This window comes from Alosa sapidissima, chromosome 1, assembly GCF_018492685.1.
Source record: "Alosa sapidissima isolate fAloSap1 chromosome 1, fAloSap1.pri, whole genome shotgun sequence".
NCBI lineage: Eukaryota > Metazoa > Chordata > Actinopteri > Clupeiformes > Clupeidae > Alosa > Alosa sapidissima.
In genome coordinates this window covers 37,637,182-37,664,557 of record NC_055957.1, presented here as the reverse complement: position 1 = coordinate 37,664,557, position 27,376 = coordinate 37,637,182, and the positions used below count along the sequence as shown (strand labels likewise).

General features: G+C 41.4%; 2 protein-coding genes across 8 annotated transcripts in view; both read left to right on the top strand.

The window, feature by feature from the left end:
• gigyf2 (GRB10 interacting GYF protein 2) overlaps window positions 1–10,243 on the top strand; it is a 34,475-nt gene extending 24,232 nt beyond the window's left edge. For 5 of the 7 annotated variants that reach the window (XM_042062484.1, XM_042062413.1, XM_042062062.1 and 2 more), the window contains exons 24-29: window positions 107–385; window positions 4,550–4,743; window positions 5,149–5,297; window positions 5,957–6,141; window positions 6,394–6,541; window positions 9,346–10,243. In XM_042062484.1, coding sequence (XP_041918418.1) covers window positions 107–385; window positions 4,550–4,743; window positions 5,149–5,297; window positions 5,957–6,141; window positions 6,394–6,541; window positions 9,346–9,413 — 1,023 coding nt within the window. In that variant the 3' untranslated portion in view covers window positions 9,414–10,243. The remainder of the gene's footprint in view (window positions 1–106; window positions 386–4,549; window positions 4,744–5,148; window positions 5,298–5,956; window positions 6,142–6,393; window positions 6,542–9,345) is intronic. The other 2 variants (XM_042062343.1, XM_042062269.1) reach the window with 2 other exon arrangements.
• Window positions 10,244–11,107: 864 nt separating this feature from the next.
• snorc (secondary ossification center associated regulator of chondrocyte maturation) lies at window positions 11,108–16,471 on the top strand. The gene is made up of 3 exons (XM_042065273.1): window positions 11,108–11,248; window positions 14,480–14,650; window positions 15,169–16,471. The coding sequence occupies exons 1-3, from the start codon at window positions 11,161–11,163 to the stop codon at window positions 15,276–15,278; spliced, it is 369 nt and encodes a 122-aa protein (XP_041921207.1). The 5' UTR covers window positions 11,108–11,160; the 3' UTR covers window positions 15,279–16,471.
• The last annotated feature ends 10,905 nt before the right edge of the window (window positions 16,472–27,376 follow it).

Here is a 27,376-nt window from a genome sequence, read left to right as displayed (position 1 = left end):
CAGAGTGTAGCGCTGTAGCTGCCTGGCTGCATTAGAGGAAATGGAAAATGGAGGCTCGTTAGCCCTCTTGCTCCTCAGTGTCCTGACTGGCCTCTGTTCTCCACAGCAGCAGCGGCAACAGCAGGAGCTGCTGAAGGCCCAGCAGCTGCAGCAGCCCCAGCAGGCCCAGGCCAAGCTCTCAGGCTGGGGCAACGTGGCCAAGCAGCCGGCCGCAACCAAGTCCTTGCTGGAGATCCAGCGAGAAGAGGCACAGCAGATGAAGCAGAGGAAGGAGCAGAAGCAGCAGCAGCCACAACAGCAACAGCAGCAGCAGCCGCCGCCGCCGCCGCCGCCGCAGCAGCAGCCGCAGCCACCGCCACCGGCGCCTGTCCAACAGAATCGAGCCGTGAGTCCAGCGCCTTGGCCCGTTTCTAATCAAACTGAAGCAACAGTCTGATCAATATGAGAGTAAATTAATCGTGCATGGAGCTCTTAATGTTGCCGTGTGAATATGAAACAAACTCCGGGCCGGGCACAACATTTGTGTAGGTTCAGCCTGTGATCCGAAGCAAAATAGGTATAGAAAGGCCTTTTAATTTAATATAGGTGCAGTAGAGTACGTAATTGCATCATTATAACGCATTTTGAAAAACACCACTGTTCATGATATGATGTTAACACAGCACATGGTGTGTGTAAGAGAATTTTATTTATTTAAATTTCTGGTGAAGCTCAAAATAATCCATCAGCAAATGTTCTGCACTTCCCTGTTTATCTGATTCAGGTGCATGTTAGAAATGTATAACGACTATACTCATTTGGACATTTTTATCTTAATGTAAATGCAAAGGAATAATTTTTACAAAATGTACGTCTATTTAGGGAAACCTCACTGTCAGTAAGCACATATAATGGACTTCCCTGCTCATCTCACTTAGAGAAATGTCCAGGAAAAACATCTCATGTCTTTTCATATAAAAGCTGTGAGTTATCGCGCTCTTAAAGGGTTGTCCCATTACCATCTTACCAAACAGTTTCAGGGCGTTTTCACACCAACAGCCTTTAATGCGTTGAGTGCGTTTGAGACCTTTGTTTTGGTCCGCTTGCGTTGGTCGCAATGCAACAATCACACTCGGGTGCACACCAAATTAATCGGCCGAGACCTCCAAAAAGAAGTGTTCTCGGTCCGCACTATCTAGCGAACTTTGGTACGATCCCACTCGTGAGAAAGCAAACCTGAAACAAACAGGTCTAACAGGTCTCTGAATGAATTATGGGAGTTAAGATCACTGAATTGTGGGTTAAATTAAGTTAAATTAAATTTTCTGTTCACTTAAATAAATGCATGTGAGATTGGTCCTGACAAACATGGATGCGTGAGGAGGCACAAACAATGTTTCATAGATGTATGGTGGGCTGAGTAAGCTACATGGCAACATCAGATTATTTTCTAGTCGCAGTCACTCCACAATTAGTCAAAAGTGACATGCAAACAATGTAATAGGAGATAAGAGCCAAGGTCACCCCAGGAGACTGTTGCTCCAGTGTGCAACATGACCGGAAGTTTACTGCCGGAGTAGTCTGCTCAATTATTACACATTTTGGTCTGTCTAGAAACAATGCGCATGTGAAACCGAACCGGTCTGTATGCTACATTGTAACAAATGATTGCCTGCTGTGGACAATCAATCGAACTATAGGTGTGAAAACACCCTCTGCTGCCATCCTCTGTAACTCCTTTTCAAGGGTAAGGGAAAGTGCTAGAGGTAGGTGTAAAAAGAAGAAATACTGTTGTCATTATACACCTAGGTGAAAAAAGAAATTAAAGTTCAAATTATTTTAAAGCCTTCTTAGTTGAACATGATTCAGGGTTCGTACGGGTGCTTGAAATGCTTGAATTTTAATGTTGCGTTTTCAAGGGTTGAAAAGTGCTTGCATTTCGGAATGAAGTGCTTGAAAATGCTTAAAATTGTAAGTGTATTTCTTTTGACACAAATGGCTATCTGACGGAATAGTTAGCTTAGCATATTAGATGCAGAAAGTCGGAGAGTTTTAATGAGCGTTGGTTAGAAAACCGCTATTTCGGACTGCTGAACAGAAATCATGTAGGGTCATGATGCATTGCTAGCTAGGTCGCCATTAAAGCTAACATATTATCGAATAGGCTACTTAGCTTCAATCATTGGAAGACAAGGAGAAAGTTAGGTTGAAAAGGGAGATGAAACTTTATGGTATGTGAATGCAAAACCGCACCAGTCATGTCTATGGCTGTATTTACCATAGAGGTCACCTTTCTTCAAATTTTGTTGTATTTATTAATTAAAAATAGCAATTATCCTTGCATCAACGCACCGTCACACAACATGTAGTTGTAGCCTCTGACATGTCAAAACGAAAGTAGAGTTGACTCTGCTATCGCGGAGCTATGTCCTAACTAACGAACGCAACACACTCTCACACGCAGCTCAAGTAAACTTCAATACCCACAAATCCATTGTTCAAAATAAATAATCCTCAGACCTGAACAAAGGCTGACTTCTAAGCATGATATTGATTATTGGTCAGTTATTTACACAGGAGACAGGAGAAATCAGACAGAAAGGTGGAAATAAGGAGAAAGAGTTAGGAGAAGATAGGGAAATAATAGGCGAAGGGCCCTCACAAGTGAGTGAGAGTCAAGATGTGACACTCACTGTGTCAGAAGGTACAAGCTCTGCAGCCTATGACCCTGCAATTTATAAATGCAACATTCACTACTCTGATGAGGAGAAGCAGAGCATTCTTAATTAAAGATGGAGCAGAGATCAGTAGAAATATCCTCAAAACCAATTGGAGCAGAGTTTTGTGGTTTAATACTTATTACTACAAGTGGAAAGGACATTAAAACACCATGCATATGCATATCGTGCCGTTTGGCAAGAAGTTGGATTTATCCAATTATATGACAACTCGGTCATCTTCATGTCACCCAACGTCACATCTCCACATTGCTAGCCTACTGGTTGGTAGGTCATGATAACAGATGTAGGCCTGTCTGCATGCAGCTGTAGGCAAGAAAGAGACATACCTGTATTTTCCGGAATATAAGTCACACCGGAGTATAAGTCGCACCAGTCAAAAAATGTGTCATGAAGAGGGAAAAAAAAAAAAACTATATATATGTGTGTGTGTGTGTGTGTGTTGCACCTGAGTTGTAGGACCAGCCAAACTATGAAAAAAAGTGCGACTTATAGTCTGGAAAATACGGTAGTCAGTCTTGACTGTCATGAAAGAGTGAGCCTTAACATTAGTTTGAGTTCACATATTCAGCAAAGAATAGTTATTTGATGAGTGATTTTTGTTTTTATTTTATTTCTTTATTTATTTAATGTTTTTTTTTTTGGTATATTGACTCTGCCAATTAGATAGCAAGCAAAGTCTACTTCCAGACAGGTGACACATTTTTTATTTTTCCTTTAATTTCTTTTCCTGCTATTAAGAAATACAATTTTCTCTGTTAAAACCATCTCTAAATGATAAAGTAAAAATCATTTTGAGTTAGTATATTCGTATAATATGTTATTTGCCACCGCTGTAAAGTGCTGGAAAAGCTTGAAAATTAACCTTGAAAGTGCTTGAAAAGTGCTTGAATTTGATCTTGGAATAGGGGTACGAACCCTGATGACTAAATAAATGCATTGTTTTCTGTTGCTCACAAGGTCATTGCGAAAATATTCCCGAGTTCAGACAGATGAGACTATGAGTTGAGAGAAATACTATAAATCGTTTGTTTACTTCAGCAAAAAATGTTTTCAGCAAACACAACCGCATCATTTAGGATGCCGGCATCTAGAGTTGCATCAGATCATGAAACAAACCCAGAAACTTGCAGGTATAATAATCACAATGGTCAAAAGTCTCAATTTAAAGCAACACCAAAGAGTTTTTTGTACCTTTAAAATATCGTTTCCAAAATCGTTTCAGTGGTTCATCAACTCGTAACAGGGTGAACGGCACTTCTGCATTCTCTTCGCGACCCTCTGTCGGCTATAATAACCGCACTATGTAAGTTTGCCAGATTGGGTAGCGGATCTGTAGTTCGATGGAATGAGACATAGGAAACTACAAATTTGACTTGCATCTGATGTCTCAATACATCGTACTTTCATAAATCGTGCAACATATTCTACCTTGTCTATGGACATCGTTATTTACAAAGCCGGTGCTGGATAAACAAATAGCATGCGTGCGACAGAGGGAAAGTTCTTTGGTGTTGCTTTAATGTTACTTTAATGTTAAGTTTGAATGTTTTGTATTAGCTTTATTACTGGACATTTTGACTGGCAAAATTTTAGTTGATCAGTTTTAGAAGTTTTAGCTGACAAAAAAAAAAAAGTAATTTCCGGCCCACAGAAACCCTGCTGTGGGTTGCCCTTGTGGCTTTTAAAGGGTTTCTGTATTTCTGCTGTCATTCAGATGTGTTACCTTTTTACCTTTTTTTTGTCTGCTAGAGAAAAAGGTTCTGATAAGACAACTGTGTTGAAATATCAGAGATGGTGATTTGACCCCCCTCCCCTCCCCCCTTCCACAGAACACGCTGAGCAGCTCTGTGTGGGGCTCTGTGAGTGGTGGCGGTGGCTCCACCTGGGGCTCGGACACCAGCAGCATCTGGGGCGACACTCACAACTCCAACGTAGGCTTCTGGGACGAGGCTGTAAAGGAAGCTGCTCAGCCGCCCCCACGCAAGGCCAGCTCTCAGAAAAGCAAGGGAAACGCTAACCTCAGGTGCCGGTGCCGCCACAAGCCTCCGCTTACTCCTATCCGCAGACACGTCTGTCACGTCTCACACGCGCCCTTTGTGTGTGTGTGTGTGTGTGTGTGTGTGTGTGTGTGTGTGTGTGTGTGTGTGTGTGTGTAAATGGATCAGGGTTTTTAGTGCTTCAGAATCTTTACAATTTTTCTGATATACTTCCCTCCCCATTTGTCAATTGTCATAAACTGTAAAAATATTTTCATGGTTTACATCTCTGAAGGTGAGGTGCACTCTTAAAACAAATGTGTTGTCCCTACCAGGACACAGAGATGTGTTAAACAACGCAGGTTGTGTTGTTTTCAACACATTCGTTTTAAGATCGTGGTGTCTATTACTTGCACTAATTACTGTGTTGTATGTCTCTGTGTGGGGTGCAGTAACTCAGTGAGTGGGAAAGCCAATAAGAAAGTGGAGGAAGAGGAAAAGTTGCTAAAACTGTTCCAGGCAGCCAATAAGAGTCAAGATGGCTTCATGCAGTGGTGTGAGCAGACTCTGCACACGCTCAACACTGCCAACAATCTGGACGGTGAGCTGGAAACACACACACACACACTTGCAAATCTGCCACTTTCATGTTTCAGTATGACCCATCTGCTTAGCAATTGAGTTCATCGTAACTGCCAGTTCAGGTGAATGTGCTCGGAAGTTACATTTTCCGGTCAGGACTGTGCCCAAAATACCGATATTACATAGTATATATACTCATTTCTGTTCTCTGAAGTAAGACCATGTCACTATAACCAGAGACTTTCCACAGCAACCACAGCACTCAAAAAATCCTCCATAGAAATGCATGGGGTTAGTTTGTAACGCCAATATGGCAGTTGTCTACACATCACACCCCTTCCATGGCAAAACGTCTACATGTGAATACATTGAGCCAATCATGTGCTGTATTGTGAATAAATTGAGTCAATAATGTGGTGTGTTGTGACGACATCGTGCCAATCATGTGTTGTGATCTCGCCGCTGCTGCAAGATTGGTGTCGTGAAGTCTTGCACATACGCATTTCTGCCGAAATAGATGCCCGATAAGTGCCCAAAAAACGTTGCAATATGTCCACCGAGTGGAGGGACTTGCCTAAAAGGACTTTGCTATAACACCTTCTGTATTTTAATACGGTTCTCCCAGGCAGATGCTGGAGTTGTGACTGAGTGTTGTTAATGTTTGACTGTCCTCCACAGTTCCTACGTTTGCATCCTTCCTGAAGGAGGTGGACTCCCCCTATGAAGTGCATGACTACGTCAGAGCCTACCTCGGTGACACGCCCCAGGCCAAGGACTTTGCCAAACAGTTCCTGGAGCGCCGTGCCAAACAGAATGCCAATCAACAGAAACCGCAGCAGATCCAGCAGCAGAAACCACAGCAGGTGTGTGTGTGTGTGTGTGTGTGTGTGTTTGTTTGTGTGTGTGGGTGGTGTCCAGCAAGACTGGGGCACAGATGAATCTACTCATATTATTCATTGTGTTCTTGGACACTAACAGCCCTCTTGGGTGTGGTAGTCTGACCACTCTGGCTGGTTGCAAATCTGTCTGTCTGTCGTTTGAGAGGTGCACTTGGCTGGAAGTTCTGACTCTTTTTTTTCCTGTGCATGTTTGTGTTGCGTGGTGTTCTACTGCAGCAGGGCTCTGTTTGGGGGGGAACGACACCACAACAAGTTCTTCAGTCCAACCACACTAGCCTCCAGCAGCAGCAGCGCTTTGAGACTGTGACATCAGGGAAAAAGAAGAAAAAGCAGAAGATGGTTCGAGCAGACCCCAGCCTCCTCGGTAAGCTTTGATCATCTTTTTGATCTTTTGCATAGCTTATTGCATCCTTAACAATAGAATACCGAAGTGTGATGTTCCGTTTCCATGACGGCAGAATCACTGGATCTAAACAAACTTTCGAAGTGGCTTAAATAGCATTGAATGTAGACATGTGGCATGATACCTAGCTAATAAATTGTTTTAAATGTAGGCTAAACGTGTAGGTCTCTTTTACGGAGGAAACCGATGCTAAAATAAAACTCTGTAGTCACAAATTTGATCGTGTTGGAATGAATATATGTTGTAGTACCGTATTTTCCGGACTATAAGTCGCTCCTGAGTATAAGTCGCATCAGTCAAAAAATGCGTCATGAGCAGGAAAAAAACATATATAAGTCGCACCGGAGTCGCATTTATTTAGAAATGTATTTCACAAAATCAAAAACCAAAAGCAGAGACTATGTAACTGGATTATTGAGGCCAAAAAGATTAATGAAGATGGAGTGAAGGCAGCCAAGATGAGGGCAGGAAGGTAATTGCAAAGCAAAAGATTCACTGAAAGAAAATGCCATGAGGTGCACCAAAAGGCAAGCCATGGCAATAGGCCTATAGGCCCGACGGTATTTGTAAAGCAATTTACAAAAGATTCAAAGAACAAAAATGCTGATGTGGTACATGAAAATGTAGCTAGAAATGTGGAGAATGCAATGCAATCAAGCATTTTGGACGACGTGGAGATACAAGCTGGCAGCAGATTAAATGCTCGGGAGAGAAAAAGATGCAGGTTTAAATGGACGTGCAGACCGAAGCTGCAGCAAGCAGGTGATATTTAGAAATGTATTTCACAAAATCCAAGACTAAGAATAGACTATAACTTTACACATTGAGGCCAAGAATTGAGAATTCTACAGGGAATGTTAATGAAGACGATGGAGTGAATAGTGGCAAGAGGCAAGCCGAAGGCTGCTGACAAGGCCCGACGCTAATTGTAAAGCAATTTACAAAAAAAAACACTTAACTCAAATGCTGATGTGGTACATAAAAAATTTAGCTAAAAATGTGGAATTGCGGGTATTGCGAATAAATTACTATTACTTAGTATTGAGCATAATAATTAAAGTCCCGCAAATCTAGCCATCTTAATGCGAGAGATTCCCACACATTTTACCCTGTACCCTGTCTGACATTAATATAATAATGGAGTGGCCTGAATGCGGGACTATTGACGGACCAACTTCAATTGAACCCCTTGCAGAGACACACACACACACACACACACGCACGCGCGTTCATGACCACTTTGGGGGTGCCTCTCTTTCGTTGCTCTCTCTCTCTCTCAGCAGGATTTGTCACCGCTGAAGTCAAATTATAGGTGCTTCAACATCAACCGCTATCGACAGGAAAGGAAAACAAACATTTAGCGATCAGGAACCGTCAGGAATTTTGCAAACGCAGAAGCATGACCGCCTAGGCTATAACGCGAGAGAACATGGATGACTTCTCTATTTGACGTTCGATTGTGGACGTGAACAGACAGCTACAGACAAGGAACGCACATTAGGCCTACTTCACTATTCATCAAATATTACATGGCAGTGTGTTTTTTTTTTTTTTTTTTTTCAAATGTTTTCATGCATGTCTAGATAACGGGTGAGGAATGTTTAGGAGACTCGTAAATCCTCAAATTTAGGCTGCGCAAAGCACAGCACCTTTATTTGGCCATGGCTTGTATTGAGTCAGCTATATAGTCCTTTATTTCTTGCGTTTTATTGTGAGACATAGGCCTACTTTTCGTTTGGAGCGGCATGGCTATCAAAAGCAGATGTTCAATTTGAGATTTAATTTAGGCTACATTTGTACTGTTGATTATATTGCTAAATATCGGGACTGATAACCACTGAAATCTGTGGGGTATTTAATGGCTTACTATTAAGTTTCATAGTGTCGGGATTTCGACTTCAGCTTCTAGCTCAGAGGGGCGGCATGCGACTAGCTTAAGAGCAATGAGAGCAACGTGTTGGAGACTCATGGTGTAGGACAATGACTTTTCATTGGCAACAATACCAACCAACAATATAAAATATTAAGAGCTCTTTCATGAGTTAAATTGAAACAAAATTATACTGGCTTTTATTTGTCCAAATCTGAGGCCCGGCTATAAATAGAATCCCTGCCATAATTTGACGATTTAGGTCTGCACGTGTGTTTCAGGCGTAGTGCAAGCACTAATCTCTGACTGAAAGTGCACAGGACTTGTGCATTTGAGAGCGCTCTCTCGCGGCTGTAGACGTAATGTTTCACGTAGGGTTAATGTCAGTTAATATAAATTAACATTTAAAAACATGTTCAATTATACATTTTTTCATATATAAGTCGCACCTGACTATAAGTCGCAGGACCAGCCAAACTATGAAAAAAAGTGTGACTTATAGTCCGGAAAATACGGTATGTGATTCCTACAGTGTAAAAAAATATACTAACGTCTTAGAAACGTTGTAAAATTATTGAAATAGATTAAGAAAGCCACCGCTATAGTGACTACTATGGTTAGATTGATTTGTTTAGATCCAGTGAAATTGCTGCCTTGACAACGCTACGTCATGGCTTCAGTACTCTATTCATCCACAAATGTCCCCCTCAAACCTAGTCCTTAAAACTTATTATAAAACCGTATTATAAAAGTGTCTAAGTTTAAGAAGTCTGCAATGATCCATTATTCTTGACTTGGTTCACTATGTAACAAGACATAGTGACACACATTTATGATACAGCTCTGATGAGTAGAATGTCAGTGATTTTCAGTGTCTCCATTGTTTTCCATGCAGGTTTTTCGGTCAATGCCGCCTCTGAGAGGTTGAACATGGGTGAGATCGAGACAGTGGAGGACTTTTGAGGACTTGGAAAGGGACAGCTCAACTTGATGCCCCCCCTCACTCCCATGACTATTTCCCATCTGAACAGCAGCCTCCCCCGCACCCACCCCATCACTACTCTTCTGTTTTTTTGTTTTTTTTTCTGTCTGCCCCACCCCACCTCCCTTCCATGTCAAATTCCAAGCAGTGGATAGATCCTGGGAGCCTCCTGACACCAGTGTCATGCCCAACCGCCAAGAGGTTCTTACAGGGGAAAAAACCCCAGAGCTCGACTCAGACTAGGCTTCACCAAGTAAAACAGCTGAAGCTGGACTGTGTGTCTGCGTTGGGAGAGGACCCTTGTTGGATCAACACAGGTGTGGTTCAGGACCGGACTTCACCTCAGCACGTCGGCCTCAGCGGCCAGTGGGTAGCCCCCACAATCAAATTTTTTTTTTTTTCCTTTTTCTTTTTTTCAATTGTGAAAATGAGGGTCATGCATTTAAAAAGAGGAAAAACGATTAAGATTTAAAGAAAAATGTCTTTTTTTTTTTATTATTTATTGATGTTTTCCCAACTGTTTTTGCCTCGCCCTCCTCTTCATTCTCCTTCCTGTATGCTGACGGTTGTTCGTGGACGATGGTGTTGTAGGACCTAAGGATGTGATTCACCAGTGTCCTGTTTTAAGGACATGTTTTGAAAGTTCCAAGTAGTTATCCATTTCTTGTAAAATATTAGACTGTTTAAAGAATAAACTTTCAAATCTGCATCTGTATTATAATATATGGAAACGTTGAATGAACGGAGTCATACTTTTTTATTGCAGTATGAAATAAATCAACAGTCTCTTGTGTGGGCTGTTTTACATCTCTTGCGTCTCTGTAAAAGGCTTTTCGTGACTGGAGTTGTAAAATGTCATTACCAATGCACACTATGGAACTATCTGAGCATGTACACATGGTGTAGGAGCTTCTTTACATTGGCCAGGAGAAGGAATGGAGAATAAAACGTGGTGAGGGAAACCTACAGAATATTGGGGCATTTACTAAAGTCTGAGTTAGTTTTATGACTTCATTATGACTAGTTTTATGACTTCATTTGGAAAAAATATTTCGAAAGGTTCTTTAAATACTGTTTATTATTTATTATTATTATTAATTAGTTTATTATTATTATTTATTCTTTGCTTTATAATTCCTATCATGGTTCTTATAAACCAATATGACTGATATGACATTAGCTGAGTTGTGTAATTAAGTCAGTGAAACCTTTTAAAAAGACAAGGGTATGTTTTCGTGCTAAATACTGTATTCTTCTGGAGAGGGTGTACTTTCACAGTTCTTGAATTTGTAAAGAAATGCTTGCATCGCTTACATTACTTTTCAAGTGTGTGTGGGAAGTGGGCAGTCTACAAGTAAGCTGAGTAAAAAAAGAAAACATTTTAGCATCTTGAGCATCTCAAATAGGGGAAAAAAAGAGAAAGGCATTTTCCCCCTGGTCAGTATGACTGAGTGATGTCACATCAGAACTGAAGACAGATGCGAGTTCACACTGCGAGGGGGTTGACTGGTGAGGCCTGAGTGCTTCTCCACTACGTGTCTTGAGTGGGCTTGAAGTGGGTGGGCGCTTGCTAAAGGTGTTCACAAAGTGCACACTGTCCCAGACGACGCCCCTCCTCTCCCTCCCTCCCTCTTCTCCCTCTTCCTCAACTGCTGTGTGGAGGCTGGCCCTCAGCAGACCCATGCCCGTGGAGCTGTGGAGGTTGCCCTCAGACGTCTCAGAAGAACCATGGCCATGTCCAGCCGCTCCTGCTCCAGCGCTCCCCGACTCGTCCTGCTGGCACTGCTGGGCCTATGTGTGGCTCTCGCACAGACAGGTACAGCGCTTCGCCTACACTACAGGACAGGAGACATGAGGCCAGAGAGTAATGCGGCTCCAGTTTCCTGTACATGGACTAAGCCTAGTCCTAGACTAAAAGTTTGATCAGTGGAGAATTTCAGAGTCTAGGACTAGGCTCCAACCACGTATGGGAAACTGACCCTGTGATTGAGGTGATTGTTTAATCATGTGGGTGAGTGCATACTAAGGCCTTCATCATTTTACCAGTTCTGGAGAGGAAGTTAGTAGTCTATGTATGTGTATGTTGCTTCTTTTCTGTATGCCCATGGCTTTGGAAACTCCTCTTGCTCTCCAAAGGTGCCTCAGTGACAAAAAAACCCCTGTAGACTTTAATTTTTGAATGTCAATGCTCACATTTCATGAGGATGGTGATTTGCTACAGAGATCATTGAAGATAAAGTAAATAACGCTTACTCTTCTCTTTGATGTTAATTAAAATTATTTTACAATTGTTCTAATATAGCCTTAAGTTCTTGTTTCATTTAACCACAAGAGAGTAAAATGTTTTTTAGCTATTGGAAATGTTCTGCCTGTAGATTGTACTGTTGGCAGTTCTTAGGGCTGAACGGACGGAATGAGAGCCTTGCGGTCTCTTGCTTTCTCGCGTATCAGTGTTAAGCCTGAAAAATGCTGTGAAATAGGAATGAGTCAGATATGGCTGTGGTGCACCTCACCAAAACAGCCCATCAGCACACTCACACAAAGGCTAGGGACCAAAGGTTAAGGCCACCGCAACTGAACAAAGAAGGCACCCTGACCTCATGATTTTCTCTCATGATCTCTCACCCTGCCTATTCATTCACCTCATCTCCTGTACCCTTATGGCACCAAATTCTTAGACAGCTCAAAAGTGATTGATTAGAATTATGGTGGGTAAAAGATGGCAATTCATTCTTTGATTTGTTGTTCAAGTGTTAAGTTTAGTTGGAAAAAAAGTGGTTAGATGGCATTCAACATTCTGATTGCTGGGTTAAATGATCGAGACGGCACATAAGTCTGGCTCATTCTTGTGTACTGGATATCAAGTCGTGGGTTTTCTTTTCTGACAGGTCAGAAGAGATCAAAATGAATTCCATGTTATTCAGTAAGTGTGGGTGGATTTGTGCAAGACAAGGTGTTTGCATAAATGTTCTCTTCAATATTGTCTTCAAAAGTCTACATAACTATTAGCAGACATGTAAACATTATTTTCTGGGCCAATGCTGGCATCAAACTTGGTCATTTACCAGCATGGGGGTTGAGTTTAAGTCGGAATTCCAAAAGCGTCCAGCTTGTTTGTGTCCTGTTCTGAGGTGTGTCGTGGCCGTGGCGAGTGGTACGGATGACTCCTGACGCCACCCACACAAGCAGGGCCTCTGTCTGCTGGTTTTGTTCATAGCTGCCTGTCTCCCCACCAAACAAACAGAGGTGAACTGAGGACATGGGCCCCAGTGTGCCCCCCACCTTATGTGGATCCACAAGCCTTCACACACGCCTGTTTTCAGTCTTTGTCATCTCTCTGCTCAATGTGAAATCCAGACCAGGGGTCATCAGGTGACAGTTGTTTGTTTTTGCTAGATGTTAGCATTTACCATTCAACATTTTTTGCAGAACAAGAGAACAGGTGACATTGTTTTCAATAACCCATAGAACTTCTGTTGCAATTATTCCAAACTGTGGAATATCATTGCATGTTTATATGATACGGGTCACTAAAATACTGTTTAATCAGTGTGTTCAAGGGGACAAATGACTAAAAGGTGTTTGTGTGTTGTTGAAGTAGGCCCCATAATCTAGGCCTGCATCTGTAGTGATGTGAAAACCGTTGGGACATGGATGTTCCACAGCAGACGAAAGCCTGGTCAGATGCAGCCTCACACGACCATAGTGAACCCATCAAGTCACAGCTCAAAATACAGAGTACAGGAAAAATACCCCAAAAACTAAAACCGTGTACACAGGGCCTGGCTAACGCAAACGGAATATCTTGAGGGGGAGGGCCATCGCTCCCTCATTTCTCAATCTGCTCATCCCCAGTCCGAGCCTTTCCACAGACTGTTTCATAAACAAGGTTGTTTAACATGCAGTGCCCGGGCTAGATTTGGGCTTGGCCGTTGCAGCAGCGAGCCGCCCTCCCTGACCGCACAAGCGGCCTTTTGTGCCCGGCAGTGAAGGCCTTATTGATGGGGCTGCTGGCCGGGGGCCCGCGGGCCCGTACCTGTGGCTCACTGCTGCTCAGGAAGCAGCCGTGCGTCTGAGAGTAAACACCCCATTATCAAAAATACCCCTCCACTCGCTCACACCTCTGCGCCGCGCGCCAAATGACACTCGTTGGCCCTGTCAAAGGAGATCAACCACTCTACCAAGTGTCCTGGTGGAAGGGTGGTTATGTAACACCTGCGATGGTGACTTCCTGAGATGTGGGTACAGCGTCTGTTGTTTTTGTTGACTAATTTTTCCCTGTATATAAATGCTGTGTGTGTGTGTGAACATGCTCGTAACTGTTTGCTGAAAAGATGAGGTGATTCATTTCATTGAATAGCTAGGAAGGAGAGATCCCAGATTCCTGTTTGCTGTTTTTAGCATCGATTTGGAGGCGCTCCACAGTGTTCAGGTCAACCCCCCCACCCCCCTCTGGTGTCAGTCATGCAGAAGGTGTGGGAGAGGGGTGACATGGGAAACCAGGGTCATGTTGCCATGACTATGGTGTGGGTGTGAAAAGTCGCGTGGTCGCTCCATGCCAGGAGCTGTGGAATGTGAGCGGGAGATGTGAGAGGAGCGCAGGAAATGCGAGGACGGAGGGGAAAATGGAGGGAGGAGAGAGGAGGAGCACGCTGCCAACGTTACCTGTAGCCAAGACACAAAGGCCCTCTTTTAGCATCACCAATGGGCAGCCGGCATGGCAGCACAGAGCAGCCATTACTCAGACCTCACCAGCCCCAACCCCCTCTTCCCCGTAGCATCAAAGTGGCCCTGTGACTAACTGTTTCTCCCCCTCCACTCTCTCCCTCTCTCTGCTGCCTTGCTTTTATGTTCAACTAAATAAGCCACTACCTTAGTCATCTTGATAACATCCTGAAGGAACAGTCATCTCCTTACAGAATTCAGTCAGCGCCCTCAAGCTCTAAAGGTGCTGTTTGTCATGGCAATCATGAAGGGCTGACCTGTTTACCTCTTCACTACTTGCCAAGAAGAGAGCATTGTGACTGACTGAAAATTGTTTCCACAGAAACAGTTGCTGATCCTAATCCCACACTACAAAGTGAGAACCAGGACACATTGTCTGGTGGAGGAGCCTTAGATGTCACCACGAAGGACCCCTTTCAGGAGCTGACGGAAAACGCCTTCACCTTTGACTATGAGGACATGACACACCCAACAGTTGTGGATGAGGATGAAGGTGAGGCCACTGCAGACAGGATATGCACTTTGTCGAGCTCTGTCCAGCCAGTGGCCACAAAGCTTGGTCAATGCTTTATATAGGTTTTATATTCCATTCATTTGTGTAGTCACAAACTGTTGCCACAAACTGTAAATATTTTCAGAAAGCAGAACACTCTCTCTATTAGTCATGTGTATTTGCACTAAAATTGGTTGAAGCCAAACCTTCTTTCTGTATGTAATATATTTTTGTACTAAAATAAATTAGCTGAATCACACATGATTTTTAGCAGAACAATATTTTATTCTGTTCACTAATTAACAGTTCATAAGAAACAGGACTGTATGCCTAATATTACTAGATAATATAATAGTGAATAATATTTAGAATAGTAAATCCATTTTGTTCTAATGAAAGGTGGTTTCATCAGAAATATTGCATGTGTGTGGTAATTAGTGGTAGTGATAATGTGTACAAACCTGAGTTTGTCATGACATGACGTATAATGGCAGCTGGGTCCTGTTGTCTGTGTGTAGGTGTTTTAGGGCCGGGTGCCATCACCGCCATCGTCATCGCTGTGTTTTTGGGGGCGTCTGTGCTGTTGGCACTCATCGTCATCACACTCAGGAAGTTCACTGCCTCCTAGACAGAGATCCCCATGCTCTCAGCTCTCTCCATCTCCCTCCCCCTCATACAAGTGACATGGCCGCCTGGAGTTTGGATGTCACTGAAAGTGGCCCCCACAGATTACAAAGCATTACAAAAACATGTCAACTCGCTATATAGTTTTGCAATTATAGCAAATATATAATCCCTTGTTGATAAGAGGTCCTTCTAAAATGTGAGGCTGGCAGGTTGTTCCAGTACCAAGTCATATAGTGTTCAAATAGATGTGATAGTGAGGCTTTATGAAGAGTTTTAATGTTTACTTTATCTTTGAAATTGATAGTGTGTGAGCAAAGTTTTTGTCTATTTAGTATGTCTTTTATCTCATTTTAGAGTTTTTAACCATTATTTTTTGGATACTTGTACCTACAGACACTTACCATGTTTTTTGCAAATGTACCAGTTTGTATTTCTCTACCCCCCTCTCTCTCTTCCTCTCTGTTCTTTTTGAATGGGTATGCATGTGTATTTATGTTATTAGATAAATCACAAAAGTTAAATTTAATCTACAACTCCGTCAACAAAATCTTAATAGAAGGAAATTGAGTACAACAAAAATCTCTTGCAGTTCCTCACATAAATGTGTTTTTATCAATATACCTTAGTAAACACAATGTTGTTGTTTTTTAGGACAGTATTTGAGTGACATTTCAGATTAGACAGTCTAAAATACAGGGAAGTGTTGATATGCAATGCACTAAAATTATGTAAGGTTTTAATCCAAGACTGGACCTCATTATTTGTATTTGGAGGCATTTGTCTGTTTTTGTAGTTAATCGTAATGCTTGTTGGTGTTTGGGAGTAGTCATTTCAGTGATATAGTTTTAAGACCACATTTAAATGAAGTTTTAATATCATGCATCCTTTTGCTAGTATTTTGTTTGTTTTGTGAACACCATCTAATTCATCATGACCTCTGTTTTCATAAACAAAAGTATTTTGTTTGTTTTGTGTGTGTGTGTACATAGACCGTGGAGTGCAGACATATGTAAGCTATCAAGCCTCAATTAAAATGTATTCATCACAATGAATAACTCTGTGACAAACACTGAGGTTGCTCTTAGTGATTAAATAGTGCCCCCTAGTGTAAGTATAACAAACACTATTGACTATGAATAAATTGTTTTTATGCCTTGTTTGCTGTAAATAAATAATAAAATACATCCACTATTACTTTTGCTGATATGTTTTTCCACATTTTCAAAAAGTCAGTCAAACGTTAATAATAGGTTGAAACCATATATTCAGTTACAGTTGTTTCATAATACGCAGAGATGCCGTCAACTGCTATCTGAGTTGTGTGAACCAACTCAATGTGGAATAAATTGCATCAAAGTTGGCCGTTGCAGCAGCGAGCCGCCCTCCCTGACCGCACAAGCGGCCTTTTGTGCCCGGCAGTGAAGGCCTTATTGATGGGGCTGCTGGCCCACCCACTAGTGTTAATTTTGTCACCTATTTTTAATTTAGTCTTAGTCTTAGTCTTGTGACGAAATGTCCTTTTTAGTCTTTGTCATATTTAGTCATTCAAACATCATTTTTGTTAGTCAAGTTTTAGTCGACTAAAAGTCTCATCATTTTAGTCTAGTTTTAGTCAAAAGAAAACTAAAGGTATCTTAGTCTTAGTCAGTTTTAGTCAACACATTTAGTCTTTTTTTTTATAACAAATTATTTCTGATTACCATTTGAGTCAAATAGTGTTTCACACATCTCAATTTTCCAACAATATTGTGTGTCCACAGGGCTACTCGTCTGTTATAATTACTCATTCTGATTTTTTGTCAGTCAGTATGTTTACTGTACATGCACAGGTAAGTCGAGCTACAGTTATAGCTCGGCTGGGATTTGACCATAGACAGTAAAAGATTTGACTGGACCACTGTCATATTCGTAGACCAGTGTTTCTCAAAGTGTGGTCCAGGGATCACTGGTGGTCCGCAAGCTATCGCAAGTAGTCCACGAGCAGATGTGGTAAAATATAATATATATGAGTTGTTTGCAATATTAAACCAACTTGTATGTAAAAACAGTTCTGCAACACTGTCTATGTAAGATATGCCAGTTTAAATCATACAGTATGAATCCACACAATAAGCAAAGTGCAAAGACAATAAGCAAGGTGGTTCAGTGAGTAGGCCTATTGTGTAGAATAATTATAGGCTACTGTTGAAGTAGGTCTAATTTTTTTTTTTTTTTAGCTAGGGTTAGTTAAGTGGCCCTGAAACTGAAAAAGTTTGAGAAACACTGTCATAGGCCAAAGCATTAATGTTTTACTCCGCCTCGCTAGATGGCGATATGCGCCTAACACAACACATTCCCCAAACAGACTCTCCATCTTAGCCATAGCTAACTTGCTAGCGAACTTTCCATATTAGCTTACTTGCTAGCAAACTTTGCATCATCAGTCTAACTAGTTAAATAGTTGACAGTACATGATGAACATTTTCGTATGGACATTCTGGGGGATGTTAATTAGTATGAGAAGAGCTTCAACTTCTGGGTATGTAGCATTGTGGCATAAAGCTTAGGTAGTTAGCTTGCTAACTCTGGCATAAATCTCCAGTGTTCTTGTTCCATGTAGTTTCGTGTTGCAGCCACAGGGTTGCAGCAACAGCACGTAGACTAGCCTACAGGAAAGCTTTTGCGTATGAACTCATTCGGAATATTTTGAAAACGTAACAGCTAGATATTCTGTCTTCTCATTTTGTAGACGAACATGAAGAGAGATTTTATCTTAGTTTTTATTTCATGCAAAACATTTTAGTCTCGTCTTTTTTCGTCAACAATAATGCATCTTAAGATAGTCTGAGTCAGTGTTTCAGGACATTACTGCCGTCTCGTCATCGTCTCGTCTTAGTCATGAAAAAAAAGGTTGTTGACGAACATATTTCCTCTTGTCTAGTCTGACGAAATTAACACTACCACCCACCCACCCCAATATAAGAAACAAATGCAGAAAATGCCACCCCTTCGGTGCTGAAACCACTAGATCTAATTCAGTTCTCCAGTTTTATGGCAAAAAGGGGTACAGGCCCAAGACATTACGACAAGTTTCCCTTCTACCTTACATTGCTTTTTGAAAGTTAAATCCATTCACTATTTAAAAGAAAATCTCACAGGGATTCACTATGCTTTGAAATTCCTCAGATACCACAGTGCCTATGAAAAGTATAAGTTTAATGTGGCCTTTTTTTTTACAATTCTTTACAAAAAAAACTCTCTTTAATGTCAACATGAAAGCAGATTTCTACAAAGCAATGTTAATTAATTACAGATATATAATGTAGAATAAGTGGTTGCATAAATATAAAGTGGTTGACCTAAATCAACAGCAATCCAGCCAATTGGTGCTCCTAGTCTCAAAATTAGTGAAATGGAGACTCCTGTGTCTGAAGGTCCAGTCATGAGGTAATCAGTATTCCTGGCTACAATTCCACCATGAAGACAAAAGAACACTATAGGCAACTCAGAGAAAATGTTATTGAAAAGCTTAAATGAGGGGATGGATACAAAACACAATTCAAGTCACTGAACATCCCCTGGAGTTCAGTGAAATCCATCTTTAAGGAATATAAGGAATATGGGTAATGTCTATAATAACAATGTCTAAATCTGCCTAGCTTCTAGATCAGAAAACTAGAAAACTGAGACTGATATATGGCCTTCCAAATGGAGATGCTTTTAACCACAAAAAATAATGACCATTGTTCAGTCAGTAATATCAGTCTAAAATTATGGTGATATCAGATTAAGGCTACACGCTTGGAACTGCAGGTGGCCAGCAAAGTGTTGTAGGCTCAATATAGGTTTCCATGCAACGTTACGTCACAAAAAAAATGTGTGTGCATCTTATGCTACCCATATATCAGAAGACTTTGACAAGATTTGGGAAAGATTCTTGAAATATTGGAGTCTTTTAACTAATGCCCCCTTTCAAGCTTTACTCAAAAGACTATCTTTCAAGAATCTTTCCCAAATCTTGTCAAAGTCTTCTGGTGTAAGGATGGCTTATAAGACAAGTCACAGATTTTATAGTCACAGACTTGTCAAAGACTTTGATTTCGCAATGACTAGGAATCTTGCTGTGTCACTATCACAAGACTATTGCAACTACATTCCTTTTGAACAGTGTCATGCACTAGATATCAACAGGAACTCAACGAGGCTTGTATAAACCAGGCTTGTATAAACAACAATATAGCCTACTCATATCAAAGTCATATTTCCATGTTTCTGCAGTATTGTTTCATGTGTGACATCCCTAACCTGCAATGTTATGTATAACAACATCAAATCAGATCATGTTACGTCTCTATATGCATGAGCAGGTGAAGTGTTTAGATCCGTAGAAGTATTTTCTAGCAGGTCACTGGGCTATAGAGTGAACCTGTCACGTGTGATGGTAATTTTGATACCATAGATTTAATAGAGACCCAGTCAGACCAATAGTATGAAAAGTCAGGAACAGAGTTTATTTACAATGATGCGCATCAAGGGAGAGACAGCATGACTTCACCTAAAGATCCATCAGCTGCTCTAACTAGACAAGGAAATAGTTAGGGTTTAAGTATATCCTTCCAGGCTGACGGGAGATGGTGTTGGTCATCCCATCTCATGTGGACTACACTGAATCAGACTCTGATTAGTGGCAACCTGGCAATCCGGAGCAGATAGCTACTGACAGTCATGCAGAACAGTAAAACACTGCAAAGTCATAATATTCCCGCTTATCTCTAAATAAAGTCACACACAGATATACACAGGGACAGTACAGATATCATACAGTCATAGAATCATACTTTTAGTATCAGAGTGACCCACTAATGAGAAATGCAGAACATTAAACCACATATTGAAATATTGGACATAATGCAGAACATTAAACCATATATTGGAATATTGGACATAATGTTCTATTCCACTTTCTCTCACGTGGAATCTCACCAAAAAAGTACACTTAAAGTTTCTTTTATTAGGTATACTCTTAAGTGGAGTTGAAGTGTAATTCCCAAGTTTACTTTATTTAGTAAGTTTACTAGTACTTGTGGTATACTTGTAAGTGTACTATTTTAATACTTCTTCAGATAATTTTTTCCCACTTTTTAGTTTATAATAGTAAACTTGTAAGTGTATAGTATATACAGCTCTGGAAAGACACCACTGCAAAATCAGTTTCTGATGTTACTATTTATAGGTATGTGTTTGAGTAAAATGAACAGTTTTGTTTTATTATATCAACTGACAACATTTCTCCAAAATTCAAAATAAAAATATTGTCCTTTAGAGCATTTATTTGCAGAAAATGACAAATGGTCAAAATAACAAAAAAGCCGCAGTGTTTTCAGACCTCAAATAATGCAAAGAAAACAAGTTCATATTCATTTATAAACAACACAATAATGTTTTAACCCTGATTGTCAATCACAGCTTTTATGTGTCTTGGTACGCTCTCCAGTCTTTCACATTGCTGTTGGGTGACTGGCTATGCCACTCCTGTGGTCCACATATACAGAAGCACTCATACACTAAAACAAACACACACTATGCGCACACTCATTTACATACACAAAAGTAGGGAGTAGGATTGTGTCAACGATTCCCGGGACACTGAAAGACCGGGGTGCACGAAACCTGGTGGGCATGTAGTCCCACAAAGATGACACGGAACCATTGTTTTTCGCTTTGATCCGCCGCCGCCGCCCCCGACGTTCATGGGGGACCATACAATACATTTATATGTGTACATTTAGTGACTAGTGACTGCACACACACACATACTCATGAACACACGCAAACACACACATAAAGATACACACATGCAGGCACACACATTAACACACATAAACACACACACGCACACACACACACACACACACATTCAGGTTTGCACACACACACACATAAAAACACACACAAAGACACACACACATAAAGACACACACACATAAAGACACACACACACACACACACGGTAGACATGTAGCCATACGTACGCACACACACACATGCACACACACACACACACACAAGCACACACAAACACAAACACACACATGCAGGCACACACACACCCCATTACCCCCCCCCCCCCCCCCCACACACACACACACACACTCACAAGGGAAAACACACACACAAAGAAGCACACATGCACACACTCATTTACACAAAAGTTGCAAAAGTTGCGAGGACAAATTGACCAATGTGATATATTTTTGTGGAGAGAATATGCAGGACTGAACGGCGATCATATTTTGTACCCCTTTGCAGTACATCTAGTTCCTTTTAAACCAACGCTTATTTAGTGATATTACATTAGATTTGGTACTTAAAGTGCTAGACAAAGCCAAAGCTGTGGGCATTGAAGATCTCCCTAACGAGGTACTGAAGAACCCTAACTTGTGTAATGTCCTATATTGTTTGTGTCACATATGTTTTTAAAATGGTATTTTCCCATCTGAGTGGAATAGATCAATTATCAATCCCATCCCGAAATCTATAAAAGATGACCCTAGAGTCCCGTTGAATTATAGAGGGATTAGTTTGATCAGCACAGTTTATAAAATTTACTCAGGAGTCCTTAACAGACTTAATACTTTTTTGGAGGTTAATGGAGGGTTGGTAGATGAACAGAATGGTTTTAGGAAAAACAGGGCCTGTATTGATCATATTTATGTGTTGTCCTCTGTGGTGAGAGCTCGTTTGGTAAAAGTACTTTTGCCTGCTTTGTTGACTTCAAAAACGCGTTTGATTGTGTTAACCGAGACCTTTTGCTGTTTACATTACTTTCATCTGGTATCAATGGAAAATTCTATAATGCTATAAAAGCCCTTTTTAAAGACCCCATTGCTTGTGTACAAATAAATAATTTAAGAACGGATTGGTTCCCAACGCCTTTTGGGGTGAAGCAGGGAGACTTCCCTCCTCTCCCCCTTCCTTATTTGCTTTTTATATAAATGATTTAGCTCAAGAAATTAAGCAGGGTAATCTTGGTGTGCCAATTGAGGACATTAATTTAAGTATTCTGCTTTATGCAGATGACATTGTTTTGATAGCTGAAAAAGAAGTGAATTTACAAAATATGCTGAATATTATGAGTTCATGGTGTAGTAAATGGCGTCTTACTATTAATAGCGAAAAAACACAAGTTGTTCATTTTAGGAAAAAATGTGAACTACAGAGTATTTATACATTTTAGTTTGGCCCTGTGCCCTTAAAGTATACTCGTCATTATAAATATCTTGGTTTTGTTTTTGATGAAAATATGAAATTTACAGAGGGAAGGAAAGTATTAGCAGAGTCTGCTGGAAGAGCATTAGGTTCTGTGTTGAGTAAAATGAAACTATGTACAGATCTTGGTTTTTCTACATTTACACAACTGTATAAATCTTTGGTTGACTCAGTTTTGTTTTATGCTGCAGGAGTTTGAAGCTTTGAAGAGGTTTTTGACTGCTCTGTTCAAAACCGTGCTTTAAGGTGTTTTCTTGGTGTGCATAAATATGCAGCAAAGGTACCTGTTAATGGGGATGCAGGATGGGATCCATGTATTGTAAAACAAATGTGTGAAATGGTGCGATTGTGGAACCGCCTTGACAGTCTGCCAGAGAAAAGGCTAACTAGGAACATTTTTAATTGGGAAAGAGCAAAGCATCACCCCTGGTCTGGAGAGGTTTCAATAATACTGTCTGCGTCTGACTTGCATATAATGTACCAAAATAATTTGCAATGTAATATAAATGTTGTCAGACAAAGACTGTTAAGTAAATATGAAGATCAATGGAAAAAGGACATATGGAAGAAGCCAAAACTTAGAAATTATGTTCAGTTTAAGAATGATTATGTTACAGAACCTTATATTTTCCTTAATCTAAAGAGAAGGCAGAGGTCCCTCTGTGCTCAATTGAGAACTAATACCTTACCTCTGGCAGTGGAAGTTTGTCGATTTAAAGGTACACCTGAACACTTACGTTTGTGTGAATTCTGTGATCTTCAGGTTGTGGAAGATGAATTTCATTTTGTTTTTTATTGTCTACTATACTATACTGTGACTTAAGGAACTCTCTTTTTGAATCAATTCAGTTAAAAAATCCTGATATATTTTGGAAATATGAAGGGGAGATTTTGTGCTGGATGTTTGAAAATGATGTTTTTGCTTTGGCAAAATTTATAGAAAAGGCCTGGTATCTGCGGCAAAGTATTTTGTATCCCATATGACAAGCCATCTCTATGTGTATGTGTACTTATTTTTAGTGGTTTAGTGGTGATCAAAATGTACTGTTTTACTTCAGTAATCAATGGCACAATTTAACCCAATGCATTCTCTCCAAAAGCACAACTTACCCTGCACCGGGGGCAAGTTGTACCACAAAACCTCTTTTTTTCAGAAAACTATATTTCTTATAGTGGAGGGCCGGACAGGGACAGCGGAGGGCCGGACAGGGACAGCGGGTCAGGGGGACGGCCAGTCAGGTCAGGCCGGTCAGGCGGGCGGCCCGGAGCAGGATCAGGAGCCAGAGCCGGCGCAGGAGTCTGATGCGGGACTAGATCAGGAGCCGGAGTCGAACTCGGCACTGGATCAGGAGCCGGAGTTGAACTCGTGACTGGAGCTGGAGTCGGAGTCGAACTCGGGACTGGAGCTGGAGCTGGAGTCGAACTCGTGACTGGAGCTGGAGTCGGAGTCGAACTCGGGACTGGAGCTGGAGTCGAACTCGAGACTGGAGCTGGAGTCGGAGTTGAACTCGGGACTGGAGCTGGAGCTGGAGTCGAACTCGTGACTGGAGCTGGAGTCGAACTCGGGACTGGAGCTGGAGCTGGAGTCGAACTTGTGACTGGAGCTGGAGTCGAACTCGGGACTGGAGCTGGAGCCGGAGTCGAACTTGGGACTGGATCAGGAGCCAGAGTCGAACTCGGGACTGGATCAGGAGTCGAAATCGGGACTGGAGCTGGAGCTGGAGTCGAACTCGGGACTGGAGCTGGAGTTGGAGTCGGAGCAGGAGCAGGAGCGGGAGCCGGAGCAAGGGTCAGAATCGGCACTGGAGTTGGAGCCGGAATCGGGACTGGGCGTTGGGGAGCTGGGACTGGAGCGGGGACTGCAGAGAGTTGGGGAGCCTGGACTGGAGGTGTAGAGGGACCTGGCCAGTCCTCCTCAGAGGACCAGTCGTCCTCACTCGCTCCTCCATCCTCTTCGTCCTCCCTGAAAAGCTCCCAGGGCATTAGATGTACGGGCAAATCGCCATAAAAATCAAAGAACTTGCCTGCTAGATCCACGGTTGGGTCGGTCATTCTGTCATGGTAGCTGTAAGTAGTGATGTGCCCAATGAAGCGAGGCTTCGGAGATTGTGTCAAGCAGAAAGGGGCGTGCCATATGAAGCCCCGGTTCGAGGCTTGTGTCGTTTCCATAAAAATCATGTGACTAATGACAAACGAGGCCTCGGTTTGTTAGTGTGACATCTGAAGCTTCATTTGGGACACACACCCACGAGCCCCAAATACAATTTTTACGCACTATGCTCCATTGCGAGGTGATTGTGGCTAAAATAATTATTAGGATTAGCTTAATGTATTTTTTACTAGGGCTGTCAATCGATTAAAAAATGTAATCAAATTAATTACTCTGTGATTAATTAATCTAAATGAATCACCTTTATAATGTTTGCTGTGAATGTATTTTAAATATTTAAATTCAAATGAATCATTGAATAGATCAAAAACTTTATTATTATTATTTTTACTGTTCAAATAATGGCCATAATAATCTATGATGTGACCTAATATGCTGAGGAAATAAATTCAAAAGTGCTTCAGGAAGAAGTTTTTTTCACATACAAGGCATTTCAGGCCACAGATATAACCTAGGGGACACAATGAAAATAAATGAACACTCCCCTCAACACTTTATTTTTATCAACACCATCAGGCTGTTTTTAAAAGTAACTGTTCCAATCAATGATCTAGGCAGCACATTTTCTTCTCTCTTCATTTTACAGTCTAATGCAGTGGTTCGCAACCTTTTTTCAATGATGTACCCCCCTGTGAAATATTTTTTTTTCAGCCAAGTACCCCCTAACCAGCGCACAAGAATTACCGCTATACGCTTCAACCACGACTCCATCGTTTGAGTTTTGACAGGTGATGGCGGGTGGCATGTGACAGGTTGGGTCGAACCATCATGGTATGGGGGGGGGGACTCTGGGTTTTTAGGATAATAAAATTGAACAGCCTGCTGAAATATAAAATTCATTTTATAAACTTATTTTTTCCTGAAATATTTATTAAATAATTGTTTTTAAAGTATTTTTGCATGGATTCTACTTTTTAAATATATGTATATTTTATTTTTTAATGTTTAAGTACTAGAATTGATTTTATTTTGATTTTTAAAGAATTAAAATATAAAAAGCGTATTATAAAAATTCTTATATTTTGACATGTATCTCACCACAGCAAGCACATAGCTTTACAGCTTTATGTGCATTTCATGTGTGTGTAGGGCAGACTGTCCTGAATCTGGCAATATCATTGCCATGGTGGAGGGATCTCTTGGGCTGAGCAATTTACAGACGTGGTGTGCGCCTTACAGAAATAAATGGCATTTTTTATTTAGTGATTAAAAATTAAAAATGACCTTTCTGCGCTCCATATCTGTGACAGAACTGATCTGACCTGACTTGACCCGAGTTTAGCCTGTGGTGTGCCTATGGTGTCTGGCTGCACCTATGATTCTCTACAACTTTTTACTGCATTGCCATGAACAAAGTAAAGGCAAAAAAGGTGTTTTTTGTCGAAGAAATTGGGATGCAATGTGAGCTTTGAATTGGATGCCATGCAGAAATTTGCTAGGATCTCAAAACCGGATTATGAACATTATTTGCCATAGAGAAACACAATAGCGTTGGATTATAAACATGCTTTGCCACAAAAGCAGACAAAAACGCGAGGTAAGTCGAGCTATATGAAGTTATTATTTTGCTGCCACTTCGTCTGTTGTATAGGCTAACCCAGAAGGATGTACTTGGTATCAAATGATAGCCCTGTGTCTCCTCTTTCATCTGACATGCATATCTATGCGATCACAGGTCCGCGAGTAATTCAGACGAGAGTGTGTGCAGCGCTGGTTTTTGTACATGACGTTATTATTTTGCAGTCACTTCGTCTGTTTTCATAAGCCAGAAAGATCGACATACTTGGTGCCAATGGGTAGCCCTGTGTCTCCTCTTTCATCTGATATGCTTTCCATGTCTATGCGTTCACGGGTTCGCGAGTAGCCTAATTCAAACGAGACTAATGGGTGCGTAGGTGAATGTAGAGAAGTATAGACTGTAAATAGAATGCAGTTTGATTTAATTTCATGATTTTATTTTTCATACTTTAACGTACAGACGTTTCCTCATTGGAAAGCCCCACTTCTGCTCTGTCACGCAATAACGGATTCATCTCGCTGCGATGAACAGTTGCGGAGCAATGTAACAGAGAATAAAGGGTGTGTTTTTTGACGCACTTTGCATCAATCGGGTTCTAGGCAGGCAACTGGTGGATACATAACTGGCATGCGTAAGGTAGGCCTAATGGTAAGGTAAAAGCAACGACCGAAATGCAGTGTTGAAACACGTGTATGAAACGTAGGCTATTAAATATGCAAACACAGATCCGGTATAAACACTGACCCCCCCCGAAAAAAAATCTCCCGTTTTTGGAAAGCTAAATGTTGACAGTGTCTTAGCACTAACCTACTAACAGCTGGACATGCTTTATCTAACACCAATTAGCCTTCCACTGACTATCTTCTTCCCTGTATATCCCTTTTCTCCCTCCCTTGACTTCGCTTTAGGCGTTCTAACTGTTATTTGATTATGTGAGTAGTAGGCTAGCCTACTTATTACTACACTAACAATGTGTAACGGATGCCAGCTAGCTAAGCGTTGCTTGTGGAACGTTGGTAAACCTCACTCCCCGACGCCTCAAGAGTGCTGCTGGCATGCGAGCCAGTAGCCTGGGCTCAATTGTTAGCGCGCTCGCCCTCCCGATCCGAGGTGCTGCTGTTCGCGGGTTCGAGTCCGGGCGTGTGCAGGGCTGAATCGCGCA

Coding starts and splice junctions, on each gene's coding strand:
- snorc (XM_042065273.1), top strand. CDS start 11,161: ATGGCCATGTCCAGCCGCTCCTGCTCCAGCGCTCCCCGACTCGTCCTG. Junction 11,249..14,479: donor TGTGGCTCTCGCACAGACAG/GTACAGCGCTTC, acceptor TTGTTTCCACAG/AAACAGTTGCTGATCCTAAT. Junction 14,651..15,168: donor AGTTGTGGATGAGGATGAAG/GTGAGGCCACTG, acceptor GTCTGTGTGTAG/GTGTTTTAGGGCCGGGTGCC.